Source organism: Leptidea sinapis, chromosome 12 (assembly GCF_905404315.1).
Source record: "Leptidea sinapis chromosome 12, ilLepSina1.1, whole genome shotgun sequence".
NCBI lineage: Eukaryota > Metazoa > Arthropoda > Insecta > Lepidoptera > Pieridae > Leptidea > Leptidea sinapis.
The window spans coordinates 6,072,580-6,086,128 of NC_066276.1; the positions used below are offsets into that span (position 1 = coordinate 6,072,580).

Consider the following 13,549-nt stretch of genomic DNA (forward strand, 5'->3'; position numbering starts at 1 on the left):
AATCTTCCAAGTGGAACTACACTAAGGAATGCTTGTCTTTCGAAAGCTCTTGCGCCGTGCTTCCTGGTCGATGACACACTCGTGTCTTTTAAAAACGCGTATAAGAGTCCTCGGCGAATCCTAGGATATGCTTAACGACCTATAAAAATTCCAGTTTTAAAATTGTGGTTGTTATCAAAGGTGCAGGAGACAAATTAACATTGTCGAAGTAATTGGACTTTGTTGGTCGAGCAGTGTTGGACCTACCTAAGTGTGTGCGTATCGAATAGATAATGCATTACTAGTGCTATCCCCGCTACGAATACCTACATCAGGTTTTCCTACATCTGTATGTATTCTGTAAGAGTTTATTCCATGTACGAATATATGCATGTACCACCAGCGAATCACAAGACGATTGAACGCTCCGTGACAACTTTGACGTGAAGATTTTCATGGCAAATTATATTTTTTGCCTGAATCGATTATAGAACTGTCATGGTAATACAATACGTGGCAGACGCCAATAGGTCTTTGTTAAACTTCACAGATTATGAAGTTTTAAATAAAAAGTCGACAAGCATTGCATTAATAATGGCATAAAGGATTATCCGGTTCTGATAATCTACGCCCGCTGCTCATCTATTTTCATATACAGTTGTAAACTTAGTACAGTTACAAATAGTTTTGCAACTAATTAATAATATTAAATGTAAAAAAATTGCTGACGCCCAACAGACAATAAAGTACCGGCCAAGTGGGAATGGGTTTGTACACGAGGGGTTCTGTATCATGGTACAAAAGCTACTCGATACTTCTAAATTACTTTGGCGGCCATTTTGAAAATCGACGTCTTGGATTTTATTGTAATGGCGGCAGAAGTTCAGCTGTCTACCAGTCTGCAGTTTATACCACCTGCTGACTGACAGACGACGGATGCATCGATGGACAACGAAATCTATAGAATTCCCGTTAATCTTCGGGTCAACCCCAAAATTCACCTGTTAATTGTCTAAGCGATAAGATTAATATAATTGCTGTAGATTTATTACTACGACTTCGTTGCGATAATAGTGACAGCTGTAACAAATCTACTTGAACTAAGATAAAGTTACCAGCTTGCTGGTTTCCGAGAAGCTAATTGAACATATTGAAATAGTTTCAATTGTACATTCAGTAAATTTGGTGCGTCAATTAATTATGGCCACAAGAATCAGGCCAATAAAATAGCACGCCTATCGTGTTTCTAAGAAACGTTATACTGTAAGTTCTTGTAATATTCCTAATATTATATTTGATCTGTTAGTTTTGATATTACGTTAAAACAAGCTAACCGGTTCAAATATGAAATAAACTGAGTTAAGACGCTGGGGCAGATGCTTGCAATGAAAGATGTGTGCTTAAAGAGCACACGACAGAAGTAATCTATATATATATATATATATAAAAATTACTTGCTGTTCGTTAGTCTTGCTAAAACTTGAGAACGGCTGGACCGATTTGGCTAATTTTGGTCTTGAATTATTTGTGGAAGTCCAGAGAAGGTTTAAAATTTAAATAAATATGAAAATGCATGGAATTAAATAAAAACAAAAAGAAACTTAATTTTAGATAACTTTAGTTGGTAGATTACTTACAGTTGTTAACTATCTATCAGATTATTTTTATACTAGCTGACCCGGCAAATATGGCAATTGTTTTGCCATATAAAGTAAAATTCACGCGATAGTTTTATAAGTAATAAAATATTGCCTATATTATAGCCTGTACATCATTTTGTTCTATTGTCAATAGTTTTTGCAAGGCACGCAAAAATAGGTTTTCGATTTTACACCTTGTGTTTAAAATAGCAATTTTATTACGGATCTCTAATTTTGAAAAAAAAAAACATAGCCTATAACCTTCCTCGATAAATGGACTACCCAACACTGAAAGAATCATTCAAACCGGACCAGTAGTACCAGAGATTAGCGCGTTCAAACAAACAAACAAACAAACACTGCAGCTTTATAATATTAGTATAGATAAATTGATAAAATCTGGCGATATCTTCATTTAATATAAAGTTAATAAAGTTTTAAGAAATAAACATTTTTATAAGTACTACGTGCTTAGTTATGTGTGTACGTTGACGAAGTCGCGGGTATCAGCTAGTACTCAATAAAGGCCAATAATGCGACATACTAACAAATAATGTCAATCCACAAAACTAAGAAGATTAGAATTTCGAATATTCCAGCCAGTCTAGCGAAACTCTAAGAAAAAAGCGATTCACTCGATTGTATGAAACGTGCAGTCATTGCTATATTGACAGATGACGGCTATAATCTTTTAAAAAATGGAGATAGCCGGGGCCGGATTTAAACTTAATGCCGCCCCTGGGCACCGGAAAAAATCCGCCCCAATAATTTTACTTAAACTTATAGTTTATGTATTTTATTTTTCAAAACTAAAATACCTAATTTGTTGCAGAAACTTTATCAAAACAAATAATCAAATAAACTAATATCAAAGAAACTAATATTTTTTTTTTGTAATTCCAGAAAATAAAAAAATCGATTATTATTTTAAATCTCCAAGGGAATAAATTGATTAAATCGTTTTTATTATTAATTTTTACTAAACGTGCTAAAATTATAATTTACAAATAATGGATAAATTGAATTTCTTGAATTATCAATTAAACCAGAAATTATTAATTAACAGGATTAATTAATTATATGGAGCAACATTGATAAGACTAAAAAAATAATAATATAACTTTCAAAATTTTGCCGCCCTGAGCACTTGCCCCAACTGCCCCTAGTGTATAGCCCAAATCCACTACGTTTTAAGCAACTGTTCGCTTTCAAACATAGCCGGATTATACTTCGTCGCCATAATATTGTAATTATTATTTCAAACTTACGTCAAATCACTGCACATTTCATACTCAACTAAATTTCAATTAAAAATTGAAATTTAGTAAAAAAAGTAGTAAAACTGGACTGCCTTAGTAAACTAAGGCAGTCCAGTCTCTTATTAGGCATGTTTTGTTCGCGTACAGTCTACTTATAACTATATTGTAAGTCTACGCACAAAGCTTGTTTTTTTTTTATATATTATAACGTTTATATTTAAATAAATACTATTTTAAATTCGTTAAACTTAAGAAAAGGCATGGACATTGTGGTAGGTGATCACTTCCGCCCATTAAAATTTTCATTTTTAAATCGCCGTCTCCGAGTTTTTACTTTAGTTCGGTTAACTCTTAACTACACGAACAACGCCGGAATGTATTTATTCCCATTCCCACTAAACCTTACACACAACCGAGGGAAAATATACATATCTTCAGCGGGAATCGAATACGCAACCCGGCCACACGTTCCACTCGACCAACTCGTTCCAACTACATACTTCGAGCAATTAAATTTGCCCTTTGAAAGTGATTGAACCCAAACATACTCGAATAGTATTTTCTACATGTTATATACAACGAGAGAAATATTTATAAATATAAATCTTAGATCATTTATACATCTAGATAGACTATGACAGCTGTGAAAACGTCGGAAAAATTGAGTTTAGAACTAACCTCTATTTGGAGCAATGCACGCACACAAACACAAAGTGTCATACAAATCGCGAATGTAAGACGTAGCTTGTCACGCAACAGATTTGTCTTAACAGCAATAGTCTCTATCTAGATGCATAAATTATTTAAGATAATATAAATAATAAAGTGGAAACTGTGTGAAGAAAAGCTGCATAATTGAAAAAAAAAATACAAATGAAACAAACCTGTGAATTAGTCATATTGTCTTCGGGTGCGTCCTCAGGCATGCACTACATAAATCCAACACAAAACTACGAAAACAATTTGTGCATATTTCAAAATACATAAAGCGCATAGGGAACATAAAAATCAGTCGACCTCATCGCGGGCCGGTCGCAGTACACTGAAACGGTCAAACACAAACTATCATACTGTGATATTTAAATGGCATGAAATTGTGCAAATTACGTCAGAATTCTCCACGCACTGAACACTTCTGCTTGGCCTACGAGCAATTAGATTTACGATTATGTTAACTCGCGGACCAAACGCGTGTCGCGACGTGAAAAAAAAAAAGTGAAAATAGTGTGATGGGAGCTAAGAGAAATTCTTAATTGACTCATTGTGTGATTGGAGTTATATTATGACGGCGAGGCACCCATTAAGTGGCATTCGAAGTAAAACAATCATTGCGTAAAGTTTATTTATGTAACCGTTATTAAAATATTGTTACTTTTGAAAGTACGAATTATGACGGGGTCAAGTGATGCATCCAACTTCCAATTTGTTACGTTATGTTACGTTGCGGAATACAAATTAAGAAAACAAATTGACAGGTTATATTTTTTAAGATAATATCATAATGTCTTTTCAATAATATCTAAGTCTACCTTCGGGTTTATGATGGGGGTGCAAATTAAATTAGGGATTTACTAGTACGGAAACCTGAAATAGAAAGAATCTGGAAATATTTTCGAATATATATATCGGCAGCAGCAATTTCTTTTTTTTTTATATGACGGGGCAACGGCTCATGTGATGGGAAGTAGTGAGTCATAGCACTGCCATAAGCACACTGAGGAATTTGATAGAAACTGTGACATTCATAATGTAAACACGAACATAAACTTGTTATACCTACTACTCGGTTAAATCGAGTTATTAAGTCTTTTCTTGGGCGATGTATATGCTTCTACGGAATTTAAAAGAATTGTTAAAAAAAGTTTGTGTGGGAAAGGTTACTGTAGCATTAACGATTCTCTTAATGACACCACAGACTGGGAATGAAGCGAACACACTCAGGCTCTTTAATTATAAATGTTTATTGTACGATATCACATAGTAATCCATATTTTTTATAAAAAAAGCCCGCTGAGTTTCTGGCGCCCGTTCTTCGCAGGTATTTTGAATGGGTGGTAGTTTTTGACGTTCATTAAGAGATTTTGAATCCTATTTTTAATAAAAATATTTGAATTTGAGGCAACCGACTTTTAAGTTCGGAATCGTATCGGTTCGGGAAAACCTCAACATGATGCTGGTAGAATTTCGGATTTTGACGTAATATACGGTGGTGGACTCCAGGTGATATATGCGGTAGAAGACGTAGAGAAAACGTAAATTTCTACGCCAAAGAATCAAGCCGATCGGAGATGACTTGATCGTCGTCGATGTATGCGGTCAAATGGAAGAAGCTAGTACTGGGGAGCGAGCGCCCAGAGGTAACAGTACTCCATGTGAGGCCGAATATGCGCCTTAAGCTATGAATACGCGAATTTGGCCTTGTCTTACAAGTGACGACGGAACTGAACGCTCGGTAGATCGGCGCCCAGTATGCCGATACAAGCGGTGGCAGTTAGAGGGACAACAAAGGGAGAGTTTTTAGAGGTGAACGCACAACCTTGTGTCTTCTTAAGGTTGAACTGGACAAATTTTTGACGGCCTCATTCCGAGACTTTGCATAGTAGAGTCTTCCAAATGATTTGAGTTTTCTTTAGTGTTAATTCCGAGACAGCTCGTGCCAGATTTTGGCAGGAGGATGCCTCGTGTAGAGGCGAAACACGTGTCGAGAAAGAAAACTAAAATTATTTGGATAATTATGGATTTCCGCAAAGTCGCCTACTTCAATAATTATTTTCTTTAGTATAGTCTTGATTTCAAACACAAGTTTGTCGGGTTCTCGTTGACGCTGACTATGTTGGCATGGGCGGTGTAAGAAACATACCCTGTGCTGTCTTATGCATAGCAATGAATGACGCAAATAAATTGCTTTAAAAAAAATAAGCTAGATAAGAACAATCATTACAAATACAATCAATGAATGAAATAATATATTTAAGCATGTTGTTAGTGTAAGTCTTATATTATGTAATATACTTATACAATACTGTTTATTTCCTGAATAGTAATTATATAACATAATAAATAAATGCTCTAGTAACCGTAATTCTCAAGTGCTCTTATGCTTTGAAATTAACAATGTATATATAATTTTTCTTCATTATATATCAATACTTATGTGATCAAAATAAAATATTACAGATTTTTTTTATGAAAATAAGGGACGAGACGAGCAGGACGTTCAACTGATGGTAATTGATACGCCCTACCTATTACAATGCAGTGCCGCTCCGGATTCTTAAAAAACCCATAAATTCAGAGCGGCACTACAATTGCGCTCGTCACCTTGAGACATAAGATGTTAATGTTGTTGTTTTGTCCAGTAATTTCACTAACTACGGCGCCCTTCAGACCGAAACACAGTAATGTTTACACATTACTGCTTCACGGCAGAAGTAGGCGCCGTTGTGGTACCCATAATCTTGCCGGCTTCCTGTGCAAAGAAGCCTCCCACTGGTAGTTCTCATACATAAATTCTATGAAGCACTTTTTTAGAATCAGTATTGTTGTAGAACACATATTAGCATTATATTTGAAAAATGTTTATGTATATTTACTGTGTTTTCCGAAGTTCAATCATGTCATGAGTAAAAATCATGCTAACTATCTAGGACCTTCAATATATAACGAAGTAAATCTATAAATATAAAAATGAATTACTGTTCGTTAGTCTCGCTAAAACTCGAGAACGGTTGGACCGATTTGCCTAATTTTGGTCTTGAATTATTTGTGGAAGTCTAGAGAAGGTTTAAAAGGTGAATAAATATGAAATGCTTGGAATGAAATAAAACCAACGATTTTGATTTTCCTGAGATGTACCTGTCGTTCAGAAATCAAATTGAAATAATATTTAAAAATGATTAACTAATTAGAATCTTTATATCCTTATAACTTTCTCAGGAGGTAAAAAATAAACTTAATTTTAGCTAACTATACTTGGTAGATTAACTACAGCTGTTAACTATCTATCAGATTATTTTTATGTAGATTGATAAATCTTAAGGTTTATCACAAATTAATTTTCTGAACGCAAACTTTATTATTTGACATTTGACAACAAACTGGTAGATTGATAAATCTTAAGTTTTGTCAAAAAATAAACTTTCTGAATCTGCACCACAAAACAAAACAAAAAATAATGTTTATCAGAAACCTTTAAATTGATTAAATTTAGGTCTTTTATTTATCGATTGAAGCAGTAAGAAGTCTACTGGGCCAGCTAGTAATAAAATAAAAATTGCTGACCTCTCTCCTTATACAGTATGAGGATGGCTTTTACAATTAAGGTATAATGAAACCAAGAAAAATCATAAATTCAAAATTAATACAACTTAATATATTTATTTAATTATGGATATATTTATTTTCAACTTCTTGCTTTATCTATAACTAATTTAATTGTATAAAGTTCTTTATAATAAGACAGCTATATTTTAAAGTCAGATAAATATTGTTAGTATTAGTTTTATTACATTCATTTTTATCATTAGATTAAATTACATAGCAGATGGTTATCACTGGTTGGCTCTGCACAGGGTTTCCTAGTTTTTATTTAATGGAATGGAAACAAATGTACGGGTCACCTGGTGTTAAGTGATCACCGCCGCCCACATTATCTTGCAACACCAGAGGAATCAAAAGAGCGTTGCCGGCCTTTACAAGAGTGTTGCCGGCGTTAGTTACCCATCCAAAGGAATTTAATATATTAAAGGTGCCTCTTTCTTTTTGTTAAAGAGACTGACAGTGTAAATTTACATTAGGCATCATAATCAAATATAATTAATAATGAATAAATGAAATAAAATATATATATGAGTATGGAGATATCCTAGAAAAAGAAGACATATTTTTATTATATTGGTTGTGTATTTACTAATAGTTTTACTATCTCCTACTATTAGAAATTTTATATTATTGGCCTAACTTTAAAATTAGTTTTGAAAAAAAAATATTGAATTAGGCGTTACTTTGCGGAAATCCATAATTATACAAATGATTTAGGTTTTCTTTAGTGTTAATTCCGCCAATATTTGTTTTTAAAAACAATTCGACACGTGTTTCGCCTCTACACGAGGCATCCTCAGGACGTGTTGTCTCGCCAAAATCTGGCAAGAGCGGCTTCCGGCTGAATCAAATGAGCCGGAAGCCGCTCTTTTATACCCTCGTCCCATGAAATGACGCACTGTGATTGGTCGGCTGTTGTGACGTATTACCCCCGGAAGAGACAAGTAACAAAGGTGATGGGACTAAATTTGTTTGTTCATTCAACAATGTAAACATGTTATTTTTGTGTTTTATTATTTCTAATTGCTCTAACACATTTAAGCGGAATCCTTTTTCACATTCAGTCTCGTGCCAGATTTTGGCGAGACAACACGTCCTGAGGATGCCTCGTGTAGAGGCGAAACACGTGTCGAATTGTTTTTAAAAACAAATATTGGCGGAATTAACACTAAAGAAAACCTAAATCATTTGTATAATTAGTTTTGAGAAATGTTAAATGTAGTCTCATGCCAGATTTTGGCAAGACAACACGACCTGAGGATGCCTCGTGTAGAGGCGAAACACGTGTCGAATTGTTTAAAGACAAATATTGGCGGAATTAACACTAAACAAAATCATTTGTATAATTATGGATTTCCGCAAAGTAACACCTACTTCAATTTTTTTTTTTTGAAAAATGTTGTTCTCTCTTAAATTTGACTAATTCATTTAGACCAATAGTCCGAGTCTATTGACATTAAAACTGTAGGTTACAAAAAGTCATTATGTGTGTACTATGTACTATATTGTCATTCTATTGAGAAATATTCAGCAGAGCATTACTTAAACCACAAACTCTTCCAACAGAGCTAAAGTGGCAAGATGTGAGCCATTGTTACATTATATCATTCACAACATAATTACTAGACAATTTACAACACACTCACAATAGGCGAGATTCCCTAACTGAGATAAGCATAAATATTCATTTGCATCATACATTTTTATTACTTTCACATAGTTCAATGTTTGTGAGAATGTTTCAATTTGTCGAATCACGATTGATTTGTTATTTCTTTAATAATAATTATAATTTAAAAGAGATTATTAACCTACAACCAAAGATATCTATGTATACTACTAGACATGAAATTTGGAATAGCAATTGTGTTGCATTTTTGGATATCGCTGGCAGGCAGAGAGGGGAACAGGCATGGTGAATATGCCTTGATGCCAGATGTAATAATAACAACATTTTATTGCTCATTTTAAACAAAATCAGTGTTAATTTGTTGAAAACAATGTTGCCAGCTCACAAAATAGTGCACTGGTCTTCTCGTTTGCTAGCAGTGGACTAAAAGAGTTACAGCATCGGAACCGAAACTCAGTGAGCAATTATTAAGGCCACAGAGCTTGTCTAGTAATGTACATAGAAATCTTTGCCTACAACAGTGTAACATGATACCCAGGACCTAGAACCATAACCAAGTTTTCTTAACCTAAAAAGGAGAAAAAATCACATGGATATGAAGGAGGAAGATTTGATTCAATGATTTAAGTGCAAGAACCCAACAAAACATTGTAAGAAAATTATTAACAAGATGATAGGCTCTTGGAGTCTGCTCACACAGACCCTTATAAGAGAAAATTGTCCAGGTGCAATATAAATTTGACAGGGGCCAGAGGTAGGGCCTGTACCTGAGCTAGAGAATAAGTTTTACTGTTGAAAGAGGTCAGTTTTATGATACCATTTAAAATAGATGTTAATAGTTTGTTGTCTGCTTAAATTTTTGTTTCACATATACAGAATAATATTAAATTATAACACGTAAGATACACAAAACTTTGTGTCATATTAAAAATTATTGCAAAACTTGAAATTACATATCAATATACCTATTGCTTTATTTTTAAAATGAAAATTAATGTGTAATGTTTTTCTTTACAATTTGTTAGTTATATACTTCTGAGATTAATTACACAAATTAAATTTGAAAACAAAATTTATGAACGATGTGGGTCTCGAACCCACCACCTCTCTTACCACTGTGGCAACAGTTCGAGTGATGTATAATTGATGAATCTTGTACATCTAGAGTGTAATTGAGGGTAGGATGATATTTTTACTATTGCTGTATGCATAATGTTACCCAATTCATTGTTTATGGTCAATAAATTAAACTTGTCTACTAGTACACTCATGAGTCCATGGTTCACCCTAACACTACACAGATATTTTAATTCATAAGTCTTTGTACCACCCGGTGTACACAGATATATCCAGGTTATTGACATTTAGTTTGTTTTTTTTTGACATCACTTGTTAAGTGAATATTGAAAGAAGGCTAAAAAATTCATTATCTGATATGTACATGTGGCTTGTTTCGGAACATTTGTTTGGAAGTGTTAACATATTAAAAATATGCTAAAATTGATAAGACTATGCAGTGTTGATACCAAATAGATAAGTAATTATTCTTAATTAGTTTAAGCTTGTTCTAATTCCTTACAAGAATTTATAAGGTGTAAGTAGATATTCAATAAAAATTATTTATTAAATTTATTATTTCTATTGCTAAGTATGAAACAGATAGAAGTGTGCCTACACTAGGAGTGGACGATATACATCGATGTATTAAAAACACTCGATGCATGGTAACAATGCATCGAATCAAACAGATGCATTGTTAATTTTTCAACATCGAATATACATTAATGTTTTTTTATTTGATACATCAAAAAGGTAAACAAACAAACCTAGTTCTCACTCTATGGTTAATAACTATTTTTTCTATATTGATATTGTTTTTGTAAAAAGAGGTAAGATAGAAAAAATATTAAAAATCAAATAAATTTATTTTGCGACATACCCACGGAACTACTTTCATGAAACAGAGTCTACATAATATCTAACTTATAGAAAACAATTGATGTATAGAAAACATCAATGTATTTTTTGATATATCAATATTACATCGATGCCACTATCCGATGCATTAAATCGAAAAAAACACCAATGTTTTTTTTTTACGTCTACCACTAGCCTACACTTTAAGACATGGTTGCCCATATCCTGTTGACCATATATAAATTTGAGATAAAGGGTAAAGTTGAGCCTGTTATATCTAACAATTTAAGGCAATTAAGAGTTCAAGTTATTATTATTATATTATAAATTTTCAAATACTTACTTTCAAAAACAGGAGAGTTCAGCACTTAGAGAATTACAGTATTAAATATTATCCTAGTCCTATATTTGCAATGCTCTTTACATAATATTTACTTGAAGTTGTACCACTGCACATAAAAAAAACTAAATATATGAAACAACAATAGTTTATGAAAATAAATGGCGTGGTATTTACCTAAATAATAAAAACTATAACCACATTTACAGCCTGTGCGAACACATACAGGTCAAAATAGAGTGTGGGATTGTTCTAAATTAAATAAAGTAAACATACAAAGCAACAAAATTTTGGTATCATGCTACTTTTCGAAGCGATCGATAGAAATTACAATTTCGTGCAGTAGTGTTTTGAGCTACAAATACAATAGAAGTACTTACCTTTGCTGCTGGCTTGTTACAAGCTCTAACATCAACTAGAACACTATTTTTCGCAGGACTTTTTTCATTGATGTTAAGGTCTAAACAATTAATTTCTCGCATCATTTCATCTTTTGCAGGAGGCATGACCCTACTTTAAGAGTTATAGCAGTTTAAAGTTAAAAGAATCTGGCATCAGTGAATTAATATTTAAGTAATATGAATATTTTAAAGGAGAGCAGTACTTTAAAAAAATTCCTTTTATTTAGACAGATGATACACTAAATAATAATTCAATTATCAATAACTGCGCTTGCCGCTTTGACGGCGCGGCGCTCCACAGTCCAAAACTTACAACTTTGCTTCACAAAATATTAATCACAACTCGAAGTTTATCTTTATAAAAGTATGTACTCTGTGCTCCACAGACCACAATTCACAACCACAGAATACTTCTATTTTTATTTTTTCTTCTTACCGTTAATGGGAAAGGCAAAGGCCGAGCCATGCAGCCATTGCCAACTCTATCTTCATTCATGTAGTAAGTTTAAAGTCTCAAGTCCAGTTAAATCCTTTTTGGATTTACAGTTCCTATTATCCAAGTCTTCTTATCACAGTTAGTCGCAGGATCCCTTAAATTGTTTTGAATGTCGGAATGCTTTCCATTTTATTGTAGATCTGTACTACGCCGTGAGCGTTGAAAATTGAATGCTGAGCATTGAAGAATATGAACTTAAGAGTCTGATCCTGGCCTTCAACTTGGGCCAGGATCAGACTGCGTGCAAATCGAGGAGAAAAAGCGCATTCTATGTAAATGACATTTGAAGCGACAATGAACAAGTCTCAGACGTGTAAATGTGGTATAGAAATTTCTGCTATAATAATATTTGGATCTTGAAAACCACGGGCGAGCATCAACAACACTATACGATCTTAGCATACCAATATACCTTCATTTTTTAATGTTTCTTGCCGATGATTGTTCCATTCTTGCACTATCTGTTGTTAAGTATTGGTATTAGAATCAGGTATAGGCAGCACTTCCGGCTGACACATCCAAAGAGAATTTAAACACTACGCTCAAGAGACGGGAGTGCCAAAATGATGAGAAATGTCGCTTGTATGAAACGCACACTATATAATATTAATACCAACATCATCACCAAATGACGTAAGTAGTAGAGCTGCCAATATAGTAAACCAATTTAAGAGTTGGAATCAATCCATAATTTTTATCGATAATTAACTATAGGATACAATTATTTATGTTCTTATATCGATAGTTATATTAATATAAATTTGCTCTATTTTTAAGGTTAAGGGTTCCCTTTGTTAATTTTAAAGATCTAAGAACCTAATTCAAGTTTAACTAGGGATACCATTTAGAAATGCCAAAGAAAAAAATTTACATAATCTAATATTTGTTTAATAGTTTTATTTTGCGTGGTGTAGTATTTTTGAAATCGTAGGCGTGGGTCTTGAATCTGAAATTTGAACAAAAAATATATATTAACAGAAATAAGTGAAACCTAATTTTTTAGGCTTACGAGGCTTGTTGCATATGGAGGAAAAAAGTAAATGTAAATGATATATGCAGCAATGAACAAGTCTCAGACAGGTTATTGTGATATAGAATTTTTTTGCTATAATAATATTTGGATCTTGTAAACCACAGGCGAGCACCAATAACACTATTTGATATTTTGATTTGATAGCATACCAACATCCCTTCATTTTAAGTGTTTCTTGCCAGTGATTGTTCCAACCTTGCACTATCTGTTGTTAAGTATCGGTATTGAATCAGAATAAGGTATGGCAACATTCCTGACTGACAGCCAAAGAGAATTTAACCACTACGTTCAAGAGACTGGAGTGCCATAGAATATGAGAAATGTCGCTCGTATACTTAGTACTTACCGTACGTACCTACTTACTAACCTACATTTTTAATTCACCTACAAGTTACCACTCTTACATCGCGTGACTCTTACCTCTTCTGACGAAATTAGGGTTGACTTCTTCACCTAAAACTATACCTATCTAGTATAAGTATATCTTATAAAAATAGCTCAGTTTTTTCTTTAATATGTGTTCAACTCATTGAA

At 33.3% G+C, this 13,549-nt stretch overlaps 1 protein-coding gene across 2 annotated transcripts in view; it reads right to left on the reverse strand.

Annotated features, from left to right (window-relative positions):
• The window catches only part of LOC126967169 (coronin-2B-like), a 40,463-nt gene extending 28,651 nt beyond the window's left edge, over positions 1 to 11,812 (reverse strand). Inside the window, exons 1-2 of one of the 2 annotated variants that reach the window (XM_050811634.1) lie at positions 11,466 to 11,605; positions 3,763 to 3,920 (exon numbers count right to left, since the gene is read on the reverse strand). In XM_050811634.1, coding sequence (XP_050667591.1) covers positions 3,763 to 3,804 — 42 coding nt within the window. In that variant the 5' untranslated portion in view covers positions 3,805 to 3,920; positions 11,466 to 11,605. Of the gene's footprint in view, positions 1 to 3,762; positions 3,921 to 11,465 lie in introns of both variants that reach the window. The other variant, XM_050811633.1, reaches the window with a different exon arrangement.
• Between the last annotated feature and the right edge of the window lie 1,737 nt (positions 11,813 to 13,549).